Here is a 16,236-nt window from a genome sequence, read left to right on the forward strand (position 1 = left end):
AAATAAATTCCCCCACGGGCTGGAAGTCGGTGCTGCTTTGTGGAAGAGCCCACTTCTTAAAATGTTGGCATCACATATGAAGTCAGACGAGAGTGGAAATATGTACTGTAGTGAACTCTAGTGAGTGTGTGCAGCACAGCAATACCCTTGATGGCTTTTTGATGTAAACTGGATATCCTCGGTAACTGCTGTTGCCTCCTGGTGGCAAACATATTATCTACATGTAAATATTGGGTCATCCACTGTGTAATTGCAACCACCCGTGAATAGGCACATGTAATGCCTGTTGCTATTACATTATAGAACGCAGGACAAGTGAAGGAAGGGGTGTAGAATGTAGGGAAAGAGTGAGGGAGCAGCACCAGTTGGTGGTAGCTGAAAGGAAAGATGCAGAAGAGAAATGGAGGACATAGGAGGAAGAGAGTAGACAAGGCATCGAGAAGGTGAGGAAAGCTGAACATGGGCAACAAAATTAATAGATAGCAAGCAACTGTGTATGATTGGGATTAACTACAGTGACACAAACTTGACTGGTTTGGGGTTGGGTCACTTGCAGGAAGTTGATCATCAAAACTAGATACTGATTCTTGATCTATAGGAGTGAATATCTCTCCTCATCTATATTTTAGAACAAGTATGCATTACAGACTTTCTTGTGCCAGGCAGAAGGTGAATGAGGGAACAGCCAGAAACTGAGTTCTAGTTGTGTAATGGGAGCTGGCATGCATTTAGGACTTGAGTGGGGTTGTGATGGAACCTGCTTCCAATTCACGGCTGAAACAAATTAGTTTAAATGTCACAGTTGCCCTCTAATATCAAATGTGAAACTCCTGACTTGTGTGTTTTGAAATTGCTGTGATCATGGTTTCTGGCATTTGAACACCAAATGTTAGAAATTTGATGCCAAGCCAGAGGGGCAGTAAAACCTTGACTCAGTAAGCCAGACCTGATGCCATCTACAACTCAAGTGCCTTAAATGGTGAGGGGAAGTGTAGCTGTGTTCTCTGAATCAGGGAGTCTTTCATTCATAAATGCTCATGGAATTGGTGGAGCCACCAGCAGGTACTCGAGTCTGCAAGAAATTGTAAGCAGCCAAGTGTAAGCTGTTGAAAAACCTTCAGAAATCAGCACACCTTTCTTAGTAACTCTGAATTTAGCGCTGAAACTGATTGACACCTTGGTAAGCAGGCTTGTAACGGAGATATTTCTTTGGTAGTGCAAGTCTGTCAATCAAAAACAGGCAGGGATTGTTGTCATCCTTTCCTAGAAAACCTAATAACTATTTTATGATCACATGTAACTCTCACTGTTCTGTCAATGTGGAACTCCTCATCCAGACAGTGACCAGACTTTTTCCTGCCTGGTTTCAGCAAGCTGCTACATACTTTGCCTTCAGATTATGCACTAAACCTAGAGTTTCTCTAACAAATGAGTGGCATACACAAAACAATAATCAACCCTCTGTATCTCTATCTGTAGCACACAAAGAACAATGGTTTCAGCTTTCCCTGTGTTTGAAAAGTTGTTAGGTTCCCTTAAGTGACACTCTGCAGAGCAGTGTACTTAAAAATACTCATTTTCACAGTAAAATGGAAGAAACAAATATTAAAACTTGGCTTTTGCTCTTTCTCTCTTGTAGCTGCTCAGAAAGTTTCCCACCTTCTGGGTATCAATGTGACAGACTTCAGCAGAGGAATTCTCACCCCTCGTATCAAAGTGGGACGAGACTACGTCCAAAAGGCTCAAACTAAAGAGCAGGTATGTTTTGTACAGGTTTGCAACAAAGACAGTAAAGAATAAGCAGTATCTTTACACGGACATGTAGACAGATGATCAGTGGATCACATAAATGGTTCTAGGGACGGACCTGTCAAATAGGTTTTCAAGGAAATGAGTATGAGCTGTGTGTTGAGAGTTAGACTGCAGTCCTATTCACTGTAGTAAGTCCTATTGAATGCCGTGGAGCTTACTTTCAACTGAAGGTGCACAGGAATGTATTTCAAGTCTTTAAAGGGTGAATTCCCAACTGGTCCTAACTAGAGTCCTTCTGTGAAGCTCCATATTGGAACAATGCAAAGAGTAGTAGTTGGGAATGTAAAGCTCTGGTGTTCATGTTTCTTTCCTGCGCCCATGCACATCCCACACCCCACCCAGCAACATTCTGTATGCATGCTGCTGCCAGTATGGTGTGTACAAACAGGATGAAAGCTGAAAAGTTCCAAAAGCCTTTAAAAAAACTACAAAAAACTTCCATATTTGGAAGTAAGATAAGAATATTTGCAGATTAACTTTGCATAATTTAGTTGATTCAAGAAGATGATGTTCTGAAAAGTAAAAAAGCCATGATCTCACTGTTGGCGTCCATCAGGCCAGAGGGAATTTCTCCTGAACTGAGTTGCCTCTCTTCTTGCTTCAGGCTTTTATATGGTAGTACCAGCCCTGTAGCATTGGCTGACGCTTGCATGTTGTTTTGTAGAGGCGAGTATTTACGAAAGATTTAACTTTCTGACAATTGATGGGGCTCCTAATGATTCAGGCACTGCAACCTTAAATTTAACAATTGTGATAGTGTTTTTTTGCTATCTGGTTTGGGTTGTACATGTGACTTTTACCCCCTTTTTTTAAGGCTGACTTTGCCATTGAGGCTCTGGCTAAAGCCACTTATGAGCGCATGTTTCGTTGGCTGGTGATGCGTATCAACAAGGCACTGGATAAGACAAAGAGACAAGGAGCATCTTTCATAGGCATCCTTGACATTGCTGGCTTTGAAATCTTTGAGGTAAGTAAAGGGCAGCCGCACTTTTAAATTCCAACATACTGTGTTTGGATGTTAGTGTTGCTCAAGGAGGGATGTCAACTAAGAACCTCCACTTGAACTGTGGTCCTTCCAGTTTCATCCCAGGGCTCAACCAGGAAGGAATTCAAGGGAGCCCACCTTTGATGTACTGGACCATAGTGTACTCGTATCACATAATTTTTCAGTGACCCCAGGCAGCAAGTAGGAACAAAATAGAATTCTTTTGAAGAGAAGCTAGAGACATTCTTAAAGTCCAGTGTAAGCTCCTTTTCTGAAAGACTGTGGCTTGGATCTTAACTAGGGTTCCACAAATGGAAGGTCTCCTTCCATGGACCAAGATCCAGCAGAGCATCCCTCTAGCAGAAAGAGGAACAGGCGGTTTGTGCTGATCACCCCCCTCCCTGCACTCTTATTGTACCCCAGAGGTCCCCCAACCCTCTAGACCGGGGGGAAAAGGGGTGCATGGGATGGGAATTGGCAATTCTCGTTTTCCCCATCTACTGGTGGGGGCATTATGAGTGCAACTCCCCTCAGGGGACACTTCAGCCAACATGAGCAAACTCAGGGTCCCATCCTAGTTTTTCAGTGTTAGAAGTAATATTATGGTCTTGGTATGCCTGAAAAATCCAAAATGACTGTGTTTAAAAATGATTTTGGAACAAAATAAATAACCTTAATATAATGTTTGCTGTCAAATACTCTTTCTTTCAGTAAAGTAAGAATTGGCATGCAGGATTGCTGCTAAGTGGAGAGCAGATGTCTGCTGCTCCAAGTTTAGAATTGATGCTCAAATTGATGCTCAAATGAGTGCTGCTAAGCACCTAACAAGATGCATTCTCCATCTCAGTAAATAAGGCAGTGGAGAAACTGTAGTTGAATGTTGGTTCAGAAATGGGGATACTAGTAGGTAACTGTTTGGTGGGCAGCATTCACCTAGACCTGCATTGTTCTATTTTTCCGGAATTAGCTGAACTCATTTGAACAACTGTGCATTAACTACACGAATGAGAAACTGCAACAGCTCTTCAACCACACCATGTTCATCCTGGAGCAAGAAGAATACCAGCGTGAGGGCATAGAATGGAACTTCATTGACTTTGGCCTGGATTTGCAGCCCTGCATTGATCTTATAGAAAAACCGGTGAGTGACTCATGCATCGTGTCCTGGGTAGTACAGAACAGTTATTGCAGTGAGCTTAAGGCCCTTATGCACAAACCTCTTGATTTATGCTAAGAAGCTGAATTTATCTACGTAAGTGTGGTCTTATGAGCATACGAGGCCACCACCTTGCTGCAGCTGAGGTAGTTGAATATGGTTAGTCCCTAGGTATGAAACTGCCTGGGAACAGCATGTAAGCAGCCTTGGGTTCCATGGTGGAAGGCAGGCAGGTTATAAATAAAAGATAATAAAATTAATTTGAATAAACTTGCAAAAACTCATTTAAATGTAGAATTCTTTTTATGAAAAATGGTATATAAAAGGAGCAAGAAATGGGATAGTTTTAGAGACTGCTTATGGCCAGTCTGGAAAGCTGCTTTGCTAAGAGCAATTGATAGATTTCATTTTGTGCGCTTTTCTTGTTCAAAACCATGAATCTTTATAGCAGTGCTGATTTCCACTTGATTTCTTTTTTTAACACAGGCTGGACCTCCTGGCATCTTGGCCCTACTGGATGAAGAATGCTGGTTCCCAAAAGCTACTGATAAAAGCTTTGTGGAAAAGGTGGTGCAGGAGCAAGGGACTCATCCCAAATTTCAGAAGCCAAAGCAGCTAAAAGACAAAGCTGATTTCTGCATTATGCACTATGCTGGCAAGGTAAGCCCTTGTGTTTGTAGTAGAAAGCAAAGCAAAGAGGTGCTACTGAATTGTGGACAATTTAGTTCCTGCTGATTTGAGGGTTTGTTTTAGGCTAGTGAAAGCTATGTACTGATCAAGTTCCACATTAGGAAAGGAAGCAGTGTGCTCCCATAATGGTCTACGGCTTTCCATTTAATGGCAAGGCACATGAACTGTTGCTGATCCAGCCTTTCCGTTCTTCTCACAGTGGCAGCTTTAGCACTTGTTGACTAGCACTTCTGAGGTGCTCTGGATAATTCACATTGGTGGTATCCAACTAAGTCATAGCTGGAATAGACCCACTGAGTAACTTAAATTTGTCATGTCTTGAAGCCCATTGACTTATGTGATCTACTCTGAGTTAAATCATACAAATAAGCTAAAATTAAGCTTCACCACTTAGTACAGTATCTCTAGAATCATGTTCCATTTCAAGAGTGGGGCAATCATAGTTTTGCCTCTTTTTCCTCAATACTGAGGCAAGGTTAATCTTTTGTAGCTAATATTAATGAATTAATTTCTTCTCTAGGTTGACTACAAAGCTGATGAGTGGCTGATGAAGAACATGGATCCCCTTAATGACAACATTGCTACTCTGCTACACCAGTCCTCTGATAAATTTGTTTCTGAACTGTGGAAAGATGGTATGTAACCAGATTTCTTGCATATTTTTCTTAGAGTGCTTATCCAATATCTTGAAGCACTTTATATATAGGGACTTTCTACTCCCTTAAAATGTCAGTGATCAGTGTGATCCAAAACTTGTGTATGCTTTATTCTGAATACTATCCTCCTCCTGTTGCTGAACTGAGGAGAGATTGGAAAAGGGTCAAACTGTCAGGGGCAGGCAGCATTCCAGAATAACATTCAAACCGATGTTCCTTGTACTCTACCGCATCCAAATATGGGATGTAATGAGATGAAACCAAACATTGCCTCTAAGGATTTCTTTGCTTATTCCAGTGCCATTAGGTATCTTGCACTCTGGATTATCTGCTTTGACTCTCACTGTTACTATCTCTTTTCTTGGGTTTTTCTTTGACGTCTCTGTTGCAGAGATGCAGAACGTTCAGAGAGCCTATTTCTATCAACACTTTCCTATTCTTCATCTAGAACCAGGTGACTGAGAAACCCCGGGTGTCGTGTCGTGTGTGATTCCTTCTAGAGCCATGCAAGAAATGCTTCCAATAAATCTTATCTGCCCCTTTGCCATTCCTGCTTGTCTGTCTCATTCAGTCCCTCTGCTTTTTTGCTAGTAGACCCTCTTGGGCTTGGAAAAATAACTGATCTTGTTAACAAGGTGTGATCACACAGGCACAGCAACACAAAATACATGGATGGTACTGCTTTAGTGATTCATACAAATAACTATCTAAAATTACTGTATAAATTATTTTATTGCTAGTGGTGCCATATGGAGTGATGACCATATGTGGCTCTAACCTGAATATTTTTGTGTATGAGGAGCAGTAATTAGGTTCTCCAGTGGCTAAAGTTAGAACTATTAATGTTACTGATCCAAAGGATGCAGCTAATCACCCTGGATGAAGTTTCTGTTCAGAGAAATTACATATTTTGCTGCCTCAGTACAGATTGCTGATGTTTAGCCATCAACTTTAAGAGAAGTTGCCAGTCAACTTTATGAATACTTTTCTTAAGATTCCATTCAGCAACACAACTTGTTTCTATACCAGTCTTGACTCTACTGTTGTTGGTTTTTTTGAGGGGGGTGAGGCATCATAATTTTAAGCACAAGTACATTATCCCTTAGCAATGATCTTGTCTTTCAGTCTCTAATGCAGTCCTCTTTTGTGACGTATTAAAGGTCTTCCTTTGAGTCTTTTCTTATTTTTTTAGGGGAGAAAGAGCTTTTGACAGCCACATGCTCATTGAGCTATGTGAAGCAGTGGCTGGCTTGAGTGCACAATTCAGTGGTTTGGTGGATTGCATTTTTTAAAAACCTGTTCTATCCCATTAGGCTCATTCTGATGATTAGAATGACTAATTTTGGTTGAACTATCTTTTGTCCATTGTAGTAATATTAAGGGAGGGGTTTAATCATCTTACATAATTTATTTCTTTTATGGCACATGGCGAACTGGTAAATAAAAGAATTGAACAAAAGGCTTAGTTGCTTTTAGCACTGAGGGACAGTTGCTGTGACATGCTAATACTAAACTGCCTCCTTGTGTCCAGTGAGACAAGTTGTTCCATCTAAAACACACGCACATTATAACATGGCACACTGGGCAGTGATTTCATAAATTCTATCATTTATGACCCATGGGATATACCAGGGAGAGACTCCTTATCAGAGTGAGAAGGAGAAATGAATCTTGTTAATATATTTAGCTTACAGATGTTGTCTGGTACTAGAAAATGGATTTTTAAATCACATCTGATTCTCTACACCAGGTCTGATCAAATATTTTAAATTTTACAGCAGGAACCCTGTAAAAAATTCCCAAGTGCAGTCTTGGCTTGACTGTTGACTGCTATAACTTTGTCTTACATAATTCCATTACTTGAATTGGTTGCATTCATTGGAAAATATTGAGTCTGTAGGGGCTAGCATTGTGAGAAGTGATTTTCTTTTTTGGTTACATCAAGCATGAGAGAGAATATTTTGTCTAAATCAAACCCATTGTGCCAGTTCTACTTTACTCCTAGACCTTGGCATAAAATTGCAGTTTAAAATCTCTCAGGCATGAGATGGATCTTAGTTTTAATAGTTGGCTGCTTTCTTCCCTCCTTGTTTTTGCCCAATACAAATGATGAATTGGTCCTCCACATCTGTAGAGGAGTGAAGCAAATGGATCCTGCAAACTCCTTTTATCCTTGTTGTATCCAGATATGTTAGGCATTCTCTCACCAAAGCTGTTCAGGGGAAAATATTAACAATCTGGTGTCTTTCCTCTAGTTGATCGCATAGTTGGGCTGGATCAGGTGGCTGGCATGTCAGACACAGCATTGCCTGGGGCCTTTAAGACCAGGAAGGGCATGTTCCGAACAGTAGGACAGCTGTACAAGGAGCAACTGGCCAAGCTGATGGCTACCCTGAGGAACACCAACCCCAACTTTGTCCGTTGCATCATCCCCAACCATGAGAAGAAGGTAATGCATATAAAAAGAAGCATTGTACTATAGTCGCATATCAAAAGTGACTTGAAGATCAATATAGATTGCCACTCTTGCCTGTATTAGGGGTAGGGGATAATGAGGAAAAAAACAGCTGTATCCCTGCCTTTGTATGTGGCTGCTTTAGCTTGGATTTTTTCTTGTTGTTAATCCTTTGCGAGATGTGCTGTGTTTACTCACTATATGACTATTAGAAGGCACCTTTTCATTGCACTTGGAAAGATCTTTGCAAACCTAATGAGAAATAATGGCATTTACTTAGTACTAAAATAGTGAAGTATTTAATTATGCCCTAACTTTCCATTTTAAAGAACATCCTTAGTGACTTGCAGGGGAGTAGGGGTTGAGAAACGAACTTTTTCCCCCCATAAAAAAATACAGGAACAGTGTTTGTTGTTCGCTGGCTGGCTTACAATAAACAAAACATACAGCCTGGAATCCAACACTGCATGTGTAGCCTTCTGCTTGCACAATAGGACAAGACAACTTGCAACATGGGGGGGAAATAGCTGCAACATAACGAAAGTAATCATAATGAATAAATAAGATTTCGAAAATACACAACCAAACTAAACAATTTCCACACAAACCTCAAGATCTAAAATATACAAAAACCCATCAGCAACAACCCATCGCCAAACAAACAACACCGCAGCCCAAGAGTCTGTTAAGTCGCCTCAGCTTTTGTAGCGGAGTTATTCAGGGCCCCAACCTTCCAGGCCAGATGGGAAAAGGCCTGCAAGGCATGTTGAAGCAGGATTGTGACTAGGACTTCTCTTGGAGGGGTGCAATATAAGCTGCTAGAAATGCTCCTGTTGACTACCACCAGGGAATCCACAAGCATCTGCCTCATGTCCTATAATAAGAACGTGTCTTTTCTTCACAGGCTGGAAAACTGGATCCACATCTAGTTCTGGATCAGCTTCGTTGCAATGGAGTACTGGAGGGAATCCGTATCTGCAGGCAAGGCTTTCCCAACAGAGTTGTCTTCCAGGAGTTCAGACAAAGGTAAAACTGAGGCATTGGCTTTACTCTGCATGGTATTGAATGCATTATGTGAAGTGCTCGTAGGTTGTCAGAGGACTCTGCATGTAGTTTGTAAAGAGAATTGTCTTGCCAGCTAGCAGTCTATTCTTTTAAAGCCCCTGGTCTGCCTCAAGCAGTGTCAGAGGCCCACTCAGTAGTTATATGGTGTTAGCAGGCCAGGGGCTTGCTTCAAGGACCACTTTCGCAACTCTTTTAGTCTGTGTTATCAGGTAACACCCCAGAGAGATCTTCAGTTGCATTGCTGCTAAGTGTGTTGAGACTTGACTGGGTACCCTTCTTGACAATAGTGGTTGTTACGTTGAGTTTACATGTGCTTCATAAAAAACTAGCCAAATATTCAAACAAATATGAGCTAGTGATATAATGGTACCATTTTTCCTTTTAGATATGAGATCCTGACTCCAAATGCCATTCCCAAAGGGTTCATGGATGGAAAGCAAGCCTGTGTTCTGATGGTAAGTCCTCTGCTGCTGTTGCTGATAACGTAAGAAGGGATTAGGGGAGCAATATACAATCCATTAGGTAGATGTTTCAATAATTCATATTTTGTGTTCTTATGAAAAGTGTGCTTCTATTGATGACCTGCTGGACCTTGGCTTATCACTAATGAATCATTACTGTGGAGCAGTGTTCTTAAGTTGTTGCAATTTCAAGATGGAACTGGCATGCATCTGAATTCCACATTACCTCCCGATGGGTTTTTCATTCATAAGGAGGAGTATGTTTCAGGGCATGCTCTTCAACAATCACTGGTGGCAGCAGCTCCTAAACCACATACATTTTAAAGATGCACTTAACAGTGCAATCATAACCATGCTGTGTCAGGAGCAAGTCCTGTTGAATTACGTGGGCATTACTCCCTGGTAGTAGGAATTAGGATTACAGCCTTGGATTACTCTTTGTATGAGCATCTCAGCAGGAAAGCTCAGGTCTCTTTTATTTTCTTCAGTGGCATTAAGTCACCATGGAACAGTTATTGTGTGAAGAAATACACCGCAATGCATTCTCTTCATTAGTCAATGATAAATATTTTCTTCTCATTGCCATTTAGATCAAAGCCTTGGAGCTGGATCCAAACCTTTACCGAATTGGACAGAGCAAAGTGTTTTTCCGAGCAGGTGTCCTTGCCCACCTTGAAGAAGAAAGAGATTTGAAAATCACAGATGTCATTATTGGGTTCCAAGCGTGTTGTAGAGGCTACTTGGCTAGAAAGTATGTTGAAAGTAATGTATAATCCTTCTTGTTAGCTAACATCTGCATCCAGTTGGCAATAAATTACTGGCATTCTGAATTCTAGATAACTTTGAAAAACACCATTTGGCCTAGGCTCATGATTTTCTAACAATTCAGGAAAGCTTGAGAGATTACTTCCAAGGTACACACAAGATGGAATATCTAAATTCCAGGATGCTGAGCTTTCTGAAGTTCCCTCCTTGGGGTAAAGCTTACATTTGAATCAAAGTAAAATGTTACCACACTCTTAAGAATGAATTGGCTCTGGAACTTTCATCACAATTTGTACAAATACAAGAATAAAGCATCAAAATTATATTATGAAAAAGTGCTGGTGGCATTTGTTCCACTATGTGGTATGAACCCAGTAGGAAAGAACTAGATTGAAATGGGAAATACGGAGTGACTGGTGAATGAGTCGTCGTCGTCGTCGTCGCCCCCCCCCCCCAAAAAAAATGTTCACACAAATAGTGGTAAAAGACAAACAAAAGAAAGCAAACATAACGTTTGAATGGGAAAGGCATGATATAGTGGGAAAAGCAAATGAAATATTTTAATGTGGCTTTGTAAGTAGGGTATCTAGCTTTCATCTGACCCTCTGCTTTCCCCACCTCTTCCCATTACAGGGCTTTTGCCAAGCGCCAGCAGCAACTAACAGCAATGAAGGTACTCCAGAGGAATTGTGCTGCCTACTTGAAGCTTCGCAACTGGCAATGGTGGAGGCTGTTTACAAAGGTACTAATCGGAGGAAGGATTCAGTGATAGGAAGTTAGGCTTCAGAGCCAAACAAGAGCATGTCATCCTCTCCCTTAAAGGCACTGTCTCTGGTTCCATGTCCTGTGTTGCATACTTAGGATTTGCCCTCCTTCTAATGGACCTTGTTGGCCATTAGGAGGGACACCAGGGCTCTGAAACTCTGTGCAAGACAAAGCAAGTATTTTGCAGCTGGCTGATAAGTGTGGGTAACTTGTGCTCCAATTGATTCCCTGCAGGTGAAGCCTTTGCTGCAAGTGAGCAGGCAGGAGGAGGAGATGCTGGCCAAAGAAGAAGAGTTGGTCAAAGTCAAGGAAAGGCAGCTGGCTGCAGAAAACAGAGTGTCTGAAATGGAAAATCTCCAGTCACAGGTGAATAGATGGTTGTCCTTCATAAAAGTGGCCGATCAGCTCCTTTGTTACATATATGTGCTTGAAAGTCATGTAGTCATCATAGCTGATCTTGAATAGTGTTTTGTAAGTGAATGGCTCTTTGAAGCACACTGCACATTGGGGGCACAAGCTAAAGAGCTTGGGCACAGGCCCATGGCAGAATGCATATATGCTAATTTATATGTATAGCTGCCTCTGGGCAAATTATAAGTGGGTGGCTTAAGGTCTCACCAGCATTGTGCTGTAAGCAAATTGTTATTATTTTTTAATAAGTTTAAAGAACGGGGTGGAAGGGGACGGGAAATACAGGCCCTGGCACACAAAATGGGCCTTGGACCCTCTGGGCCATCCTGCTAACAATGTACAAAGGTGTAATCAGGTTTGAATCTGAACTTCGTGTCTGATAGAGAAGGAATTGTATAAAGCTTTTAATTCAAAATGTAGTGTAGTGTAATATCCTGCACAGACTTCCACTTCTTTTTCAATGCACCATTGTGTGAATAAAATGCAGCAGGTTTTTAAAAAATAGCTGATTCCATCTTTAGTAAAATAACAGAAGCCTCAGATTGACTTAAGAGATGTCTTTGTTTTGTGCAGCTCATGTCAGAGAAGATGCAGCTGCAAGAGCAGTTGCAAGCAGAAATTGAACTCTGTGCTGAGGCTGAAGAGATCAGAGCTCGCCTGCAAACAAAGAAACAGGAGCTAGAGGAGATCTGTCATGACTTGGAGGCAAGAGTGGAGGAAGAGGAGGAGCGGTGCCAGCATCTGCAAGCTGAGAAAAAGAAAATGCAGCAGAACATTCAGGTAATGGGCTATAATTTAACACTCAGCAGCTGTTATAATCTTTGGTACATAGTGACGTCTCAGTAGGAAGTGTAGAAAATGCTGCTGCTTCAGGTAAACCCTGGGACCATGTTTGTTTGCTCATCTCATGACTAGCTGTTGATATGCATAGACCAATGTATGGCCTCATGACCATTTTAAAAGTATGGTAAGCGGTCCAATGTTTATCTAGCTAATAAATGCATATATTCTCTTTTTCCTTGTACAGGAACTTGAAGAGCAATTGGAGGAAGAGGAAAGTGCCAGACAAAAGTTACAGCTGGAGAAAGTGACCACTGAAGCAAAATTGAAGAAGCTGGAGGAAGATCTGATAGTTTTTGAAGATCAGAACTGCAAACTGGCCAAGGTAAAGCAGAAACAGAGCTCCCATGTAGTGGGATGATAGGAGGAAGGAAATATAGACAGCATCCACGAGAACTGAGGTACTCTTGTTATTGGCTTTCTTTGGCATGTTGGTGCCACCTGACAGAGATTACTAAAGATATACTTTGCATGAAGGAGCTGATATTCTATCCACGTGCAATTTCATTGGCCTACTGGACAGATACCATCTTCATATCACTTTTCTGAAAGATTTCGTGCAGCCTAGGATTTCCCCTCACCCCTGGCACTCCCAGCTTCATCTAGAGTTGCAGCAGAGTTTTCGTGAGCAAGCTATTAGGAAATCATAGCTGTGTCCAAATCGGAATGTTCTAATTTGGATAGAAAATAACATATTGTTGTACTGGTTCCAGTAAAAGGATTTTTTAAATTTTAGCAAGTCTGTTCTAGAAGAACCCTGTCAAAGCACTGGAAGAGTCAAAGTACTATTTTAATTCAGCCCCTGTGCTGAACAGCAGGACCACCCACACACCAGCCCTTTGCAAATTAATCAGATTTTTTGCTGCAGTTTGCATGAGCCCAGGAATACATAGAATATCTGAATAACTGTACCTTGGCTGAAAAAGCAAGGCAGAACTACTTAGTAGAAAAAATGGATCAACATTAGTGGTTGAAAAGTACTCACAATTCCTTTAAAACTAGAGAGCATATAAGGAGCTGCCTCTTCCCCCAACCAGGGCATAGTTATCTAATCTTTGAAAATGGCCCAATTTGCTCTCTTTAGTTTTCTTTTCATACCTACCATAAGTATTTACATTACCGTAAGTAATGTTTTCTCTTGGTTTGCTGGAGTGAAATTAACCTTAACATTGGTGTGGCTATAATGCTAAGGGTTATGGTCTTTTTCCTCCATTCACGAGCTAGAAGGAAAGAAATTAGAAAAGGGGAGATCATGGCAAACCCAGATCTATTTTTGAACAAAACAAATTTTAAAAACTAGAATCTGCTTATTACACCAGTATGGCCTCACCATATGGCACCCTTGAGGTCTTCCTTGGGTGTCCATGAAACCTCTTGCTACCCTGCTTTCACTCGACCCTTGGTAATGAGGTGGTGAGGATCGTTACATTTTGTCCTGTGAAAAGTACATAGAGGAAGTAGGGGAAAGCATCACTCTTCCAACATAATACTTCATTTCTAAGTGCTTTTCAAGACTCATTTATTTTACCCAGCAAATATGTATGTATGTGCTTTCTGTCCCATGCCGTTGGAGGCGGGGGGGGGGGGAGAGACCTGGGGAAGCAGAGACACCATGAGCAGCATATTAATCTTTATCATATAATCAAGAGGTATCTAGTAATCTTCCTGGGGAAGTAGGTGGGCCAAACAGTTGAGCTCTCTTAAAAGTTCATTCTTGTGGCTGTTAGAGCAGTACAGGATTCCTGATCCAAACAAGCTGTATCTCTGTTCAAGCCTTCATTACAGTAGGTACCACACACATGGAGGAGTCAGTGGGAATGGCCAAGACTAGCCCTGCTCCTTCAACACTACCCCAGGCTCATGAGTACTGAATGCCTAAATAGAACACAAACTAGATTGCAGCACTCCAGTGCTGAATGAGAATTGGGGTATCAAATGCCCACTTGCTTCTGAGAGAACATTAGGCTGTTTGCATCAAAACTAAACACTGCTGTCTTTTAATAAAATGTGGAGCCTGAGTAGTATAGGTAGCTATTCCACTGTGTTTGGGTGATCTTCAACCCTTGTGACACTTCCAGGGTATTTGCTTTCTAATGAAAAATCAAAAGCATTGCAAAGGGATGTTAAGGTATTCTCAACTGGCTGCAGGTATTCTCAACTGTTTCTTCAATACAACTCATACCTTGTTTCCCCCAGGAAAAGAAATTACTGGAAGAAAGGATTTCAGAATTCACCAGTAACTTAACTGAGGAAGAGGAGAAGTCAAAGAGCTTAGCTAAACTCAAGAACAAGCACGAGACTATGATTACAGAGCTGGAAGGTAGGGAAGGGCCTAAGAGAGTGTGGCTTTAATCAGCTTTTCCTCCATCAGCATCTCTCTCTGCACAGCGTGTTGTACATTTCTGACCATGTTGGCTTTTAATGGGTTAATACCACTGGGTTTGTAGGACAGGCATTGATCAGTTTAATAGAACCATTCAGTGTATGGATGGCTGAAGGTTACACACTGCCAGCTTAGCTTTAGTTTGAACAAAAACAAACCTCTAAAACAGACCAATGGAGAAGAGCAGCTGGTTCCATTTCGCCTCCTGCTGTGGGAATATTTCTGCTCTTGTGTATTCGGTGATACCGGAATACTGGGGTTTGTGCTGCTTCTACTACTGACTTTAAAAGATAAGTTTGTGGCATTGCTAATAAAGCTGGCATAAATGTCGTTGCTTAATTTGACTTTTAAAAAAAAAGGCTGAGGGCATTTTCAGCACTGTGCTCAGAATGCCTGTGGTGGTTTTCCACAGCTGGAAATAGTACTGTCTGCCTTAACTGGACAGCCTTATGGGGGGAATTGAATGAACACTGAGGAGTTTGAAGGGCAATACCATCAAACTCACTCTTTGACATGGGTACCTGAACTGGGAGCTGTTACTGTGGTCCATAATTGTTGACATGTTTGGATGCAGGTTCTGGCACTCTGGCTCTTCATATGAAGTACTACTTAGGGCTATAAGAGCCAAGATGAACCATTGACCCAGCTCTATTCTCTCCATCAGAACGGTTGCGCCGAGAAGAAAAGCAACGGCAAGAGTTGGAGAAGACCCGTAGGAAGCTAGAGGGAGACTCTACAGATCTTCATGACCAAATAGCTGAACTTCAGGCTCAAATAGCAGAGCTCAAAATGCAGCTAGCAAAAAAAGAGGAAGAGCTGCACGCAGCTTTAGCTAGGTAAGGCCTTGGTCATGGAATTAAATGTCTACCTGGAAATTAGGAAAAGCAATAAATTTTCCTTTGTGTTCTTTTAGCTAGAATCCTGAGATTTCTCTAAATGGTAGGAATGAAAGGGCTCAGTTTAAGTGTCTAAGACTTCTAGCTGGTAACCCTGTTTCATTCAACTGTAAATGTTGTGTTGGTAGGAAATTAATTTTTAAATGGGATCTGTTGCAGAAATTACTGGTCTACATGGCTTGATAAGATCAGGAGGCAGCAATAAAGTAAATAGTTGGCTTGTGCTGTGGACCATAGAAGTTCTGTGCCATAAATTAAGCTGTAGTCTCCCACTAAAACCTCTCCAACTTACTATTGACCTTTTATTTTGTGTTGGAGGCTGAAACTGAGCATTTCTAGTACAAGCCAACTATGGTTATAACAAGGCCAGAGCATTGGTGTGTTGTCAGGTTAGCATTCAACACTAACTTCTATTGCAGTGCATCCTTAACCTGTTTCTGCATTTGCTGGGACATACTTGCAACTTAAGTGTGTAGAATCGCAGCATTAGTAACGTTTCTGTAGATAAGATGGCTGTTTATGGTCATTGAAGCAGAAATCATTGGTGTAGTATGTCTCTGTCTTGTGTAGGGTGGAAGAGGAGGCTGCTCAGAAGAACATGGCTCTGAAGAAGATCCGTGAACTGGAGTCTCAGATAACAGAGTTGCAGGAAGACCTGGAGTCTGAGCGGGCTGCCAGGAACAAAGCAGAGAAACAGAAGCGGGATCTTGGTGAGGAGCTTGAGGCTCTCAAGACAGAACTAGAGGACACACTGGACTCGACTGCAGCACAGCAGGAACTCAGGTAATTGCAATGTTCTGTGTTTATGATACTGCTCAGACCAATTCCACCTCTTCAAAATATAGAGGAGAATAGTGGGTCCAGCAGATTTTACACTTCTGGTGGAACTTGTTCCA

The 16,236-nt window shown here is 41.5% G+C and overlaps 1 protein-coding gene and 1 long non-coding RNA gene across 10 annotated transcripts in view; one reads left to right on the forward strand and one right to left on the reverse strand.

Annotated features, from left to right (window-relative positions):
• The window catches only part of MYH9 (myosin heavy chain 9), an 84,209-nt gene that overhangs the window by 55,866 nt on the left and 12,107 nt on the right, over positions 1–16,236 (forward strand). For all 7 annotated transcript variants that reach the window (XM_083574008.1, XM_083574006.1, XM_083574005.1 and 4 more), the window contains 16 exons: positions 1,640–1,758; positions 2,627–2,779; positions 3,765–3,938; positions 4,440–4,613; positions 5,164–5,278; positions 7,555–7,748; positions 8,659–8,780; positions 9,205–9,274; positions 9,871–10,031; positions 10,679–10,787; positions 11,045–11,176; positions 11,795–12,001; positions 12,249–12,386; positions 14,258–14,381; positions 15,109–15,280; positions 15,911–16,123. In XM_083574008.1, coding sequence (XP_083430134.1) covers positions 1,640–1,758; positions 2,627–2,779; positions 3,765–3,938; positions 4,440–4,613; positions 5,164–5,278; positions 7,555–7,748; positions 8,659–8,780; positions 9,205–9,274; positions 9,871–10,031; positions 10,679–10,787; positions 11,045–11,176; positions 11,795–12,001; positions 12,249–12,386; positions 14,258–14,381; positions 15,109–15,280; positions 15,911–16,123 — 2,377 coding nt within the window. The remainder of the gene's footprint in view (positions 1–1,639; positions 1,759–2,626; positions 2,780–3,764; positions 3,939–4,439; positions 4,614–5,163; positions 5,279–7,554; positions 7,749–8,658; positions 8,781–9,204; positions 9,275–9,870; positions 10,032–10,678; positions 10,788–11,044; positions 11,177–11,794; positions 12,002–12,248; positions 12,387–14,257; positions 14,382–15,108; positions 15,281–15,910; positions 16,124–16,236) is intronic.
• On the reverse strand, positions 5–15,911 carry LOC310743660. 3 transcript variants are annotated; one of them, XR_014539155.1, is made up of 5 exons: positions 15,798–15,911; positions 13,392–13,496; positions 13,164–13,281; positions 7,879–8,006; positions 5–1,072 (listed from the first exon to the last, which is right to left on the reverse strand). It is a non-coding gene; the product is annotated as an uncharacterized lncRNA (long non-coding RNA). The 3 variants fall into 3 exon arrangements; XR_014539154.1 differs by lacking the exon at positions 13,164–13,281; XR_014539156.1 differs by lacking the exons at positions 5–1,072; positions 13,164–13,281 and adding an exon at positions 5,288–7,511.

This window comes from Podarcis filfolensis (assembly GCF_964270895.1).
Source record: "Podarcis filfolensis genome assembly, chromosome: 10".
In the NCBI taxonomy this organism is placed as follows: domain Eukaryota; kingdom Metazoa; phylum Chordata; class Lepidosauria; order Squamata; family Lacertidae; genus Podarcis; species Podarcis filfolensis.